The following is a 2,259-nucleotide window of genomic DNA, read 5'->3' as shown; positions in this document are numbered from 1 at the left end:
GGTTTCTTCGTAATGTTTTTTGAACCTCATCTTACCGATGCGATACTCCTCCTTAGTCTTTTGCAGCTTTTCACTAATTATACCAAGTGATTTTTCGAGACCTCTAGATCACATCTGTTCTCTAGCCAGCCTATCCCTAGACCACATGAGTAGCTGATTGTCTTCATTCACTTGCCTTGTCTGCTTCAAAACCATTTCATTATCAGACTACAACTCATATTTCAGCTTCCCCTTTCCTTGGCAATGTTGGTTGAAGACATCCATGTCTTTATTATCTGCCATGAATCCATAGAGTTGACGCTTTCCACCAAGATAGAACATGACAGAATTGCGATAAGCTTCCATGTGTCCTGTAGATGAGCTATCGAATATCATAATACTCATCCCACGGTGACCTTGAGGTTCATCAGCATGTTTAGCTTTTGAAGTATTGTATTCATGGAAATATTGCAACAGCTCTGGATTTCCCATGCCTATCCACTTTTCATCTTCACCTTTTTTGAGTTTTGTGTTCATAATAATAACTATGGGAGGCCACACAATTTTGCAATCTTTCATTGTTTGATGTGAAAGACCCCTCCATTGGCCAAATGCTTCACCAGCTGGTACAATCGGGGCTCCTCGAATCTTGCGTTCTTCATCCAATAGTGTCGCAAGCTCGCAATGTAGCTTCATCCTAATCGCCCCCTTTAATGCATGCGTGACAATCGATGGCAAACCTTTATACCAGTAAATTGCACCTGGACCATCCTGGCATGCCAGCCAGTGCCACTGTCTGGCTACATCATTCATTTCCTCATTCGAACATTTATCAAATATCTTAAAGAAATCGTCTAACATCTTCTGTTTCTTCCTAGTTTCATGGCTCATCTCACTTGCACCTGAATCATACACATCATTGTCAGAATCATCAAGTACATCATACTCATTAGACTCATGATTATTGAAAACTGTTTCCTTCAAAACTTGCACATTGGCAGCAGCAACAGTAGAAGCGGCAGCCGTTGAAGACCAATTCCATCCATTCTGAAGAGACAGACCAATTGCAGGCTCTAAAGCTGCCAAATTGTTACTGAAACTATTTCCTCTTCCTGCCTTTGGTTGTTGCCAACCCTTACCTGCATTTTTCCCATTATTCCCCCAAGCTTTAGGCGGGGAATTCACAGTTTGTTGATTCCATTGTTTTTCGGGTTTGTTCAAAGAGTTATTCTTGGACTTACGAACACACGTCTCCCATTCACCACCTTCAGAGTCCATACTTATATCAGCAACATTCTTACCCAGCTCCTCCACCTTCCCATTTGACATTGAATTAGGATAATTACTACCATTCTTTGGAGTACTGAACCAAAAATCATCTTCATCCGAGAATTCCATTGCAATTATATTATTTGTACTGTAAGTCAGATCCAAATTAAACCCCCCTCTTGATATCTTTTCTTGTTTTGGAAAACAACAGGATGAGCTTTGACTTGCAAACCCTTCACTGTAAAGAGAGTATGTACATAATTAATATCATTCATAAGAGATGATTCCTCTAAAGTAAAACTGAATGACTGAGGGCTTTTTAAAATGTTCATCCTCATGGGTATGTCTGCAGCAGATAGTCTAAATGGTGCCTCATTTAAAGAATACTTTATTCTGGAATCTGGAGAATTATTATGTTGATTCGTTGGCATACCAGCAGATCCCAAATTCATACTATCAGTGAAGCAATAACAACTCAAGTTATATTTATGAACTGACCTGTTTTGATTTAGGTTCATCGGTTGACTGGTAGACGTGTCACAAATCAAAAGGCCAAAATGTTGTAGGAGTGCTTTCTTGAGTTCTATCCATGTCAATGTCACTGACTGGTTCCTTGTCTGCACAAACGCAACATACCAGGTTCTAGCGTTTCCCACGAAATGGATCACAGCAATATTCACCTTAGCAGAGTCGGTGGTGCCACCAACCTTGAAATAGTATTCAGCCGAAATCATCCACCCTTCGACGTTCACTCCATCAAACTTTGGGTACTCTTTTTCTGTCAGTCTCGTTATAAAAACATATTGTCTATCTATAAGTGGAGTTGCTTGTGAGTAACCCGTTGAATCTGCAGCATCATGACTTGTTAAAGTTTGTAAATTATCTTCAATAGATCCCATTTTGTTTTTCAGCCATTCCTGCATTTTGTTTACCGTCTTAGCAAGAGCATCTATTGATACACGCAGCGAGCTGTTTTCCGATTGATGCATGTTGTCTGCCATCTTGAGGATC

The 2,259-nt window shown here is 40.1% G+C and overlaps 1 protein-coding gene across 1 annotated transcript; it reads right to left on the bottom strand.

Annotated features, from left to right (window-relative positions):
- Positions 1–207: 207 nt before the first annotated feature.
- LOC124913138 (protein SUPPRESSOR OF GENE SILENCING 3-like) lies at positions 208–1,377 on the bottom strand. The gene has a single exon (XM_047453751.1). The coding sequence runs from the start codon at positions 1,375–1,377 to the stop codon at positions 208–210; it is 1,170 nt and encodes a 389-aa protein (XP_047309707.1).
- Between the last annotated feature and the right edge of the window lie 882 nt (positions 1,378–2,259).

The sequence above is a fragment of the Impatiens glandulifera genome, chromosome 8 (assembly GCF_907164915.1).
Source record: "Impatiens glandulifera chromosome 8, dImpGla2.1, whole genome shotgun sequence".
In the NCBI taxonomy this organism is placed as follows: Eukaryota; Viridiplantae; Streptophyta; class Magnoliopsida; order Ericales; family Balsaminaceae; genus Impatiens; species Impatiens glandulifera.
This window is presented reverse-complemented; position numbering and strand designations above follow the sequence as displayed.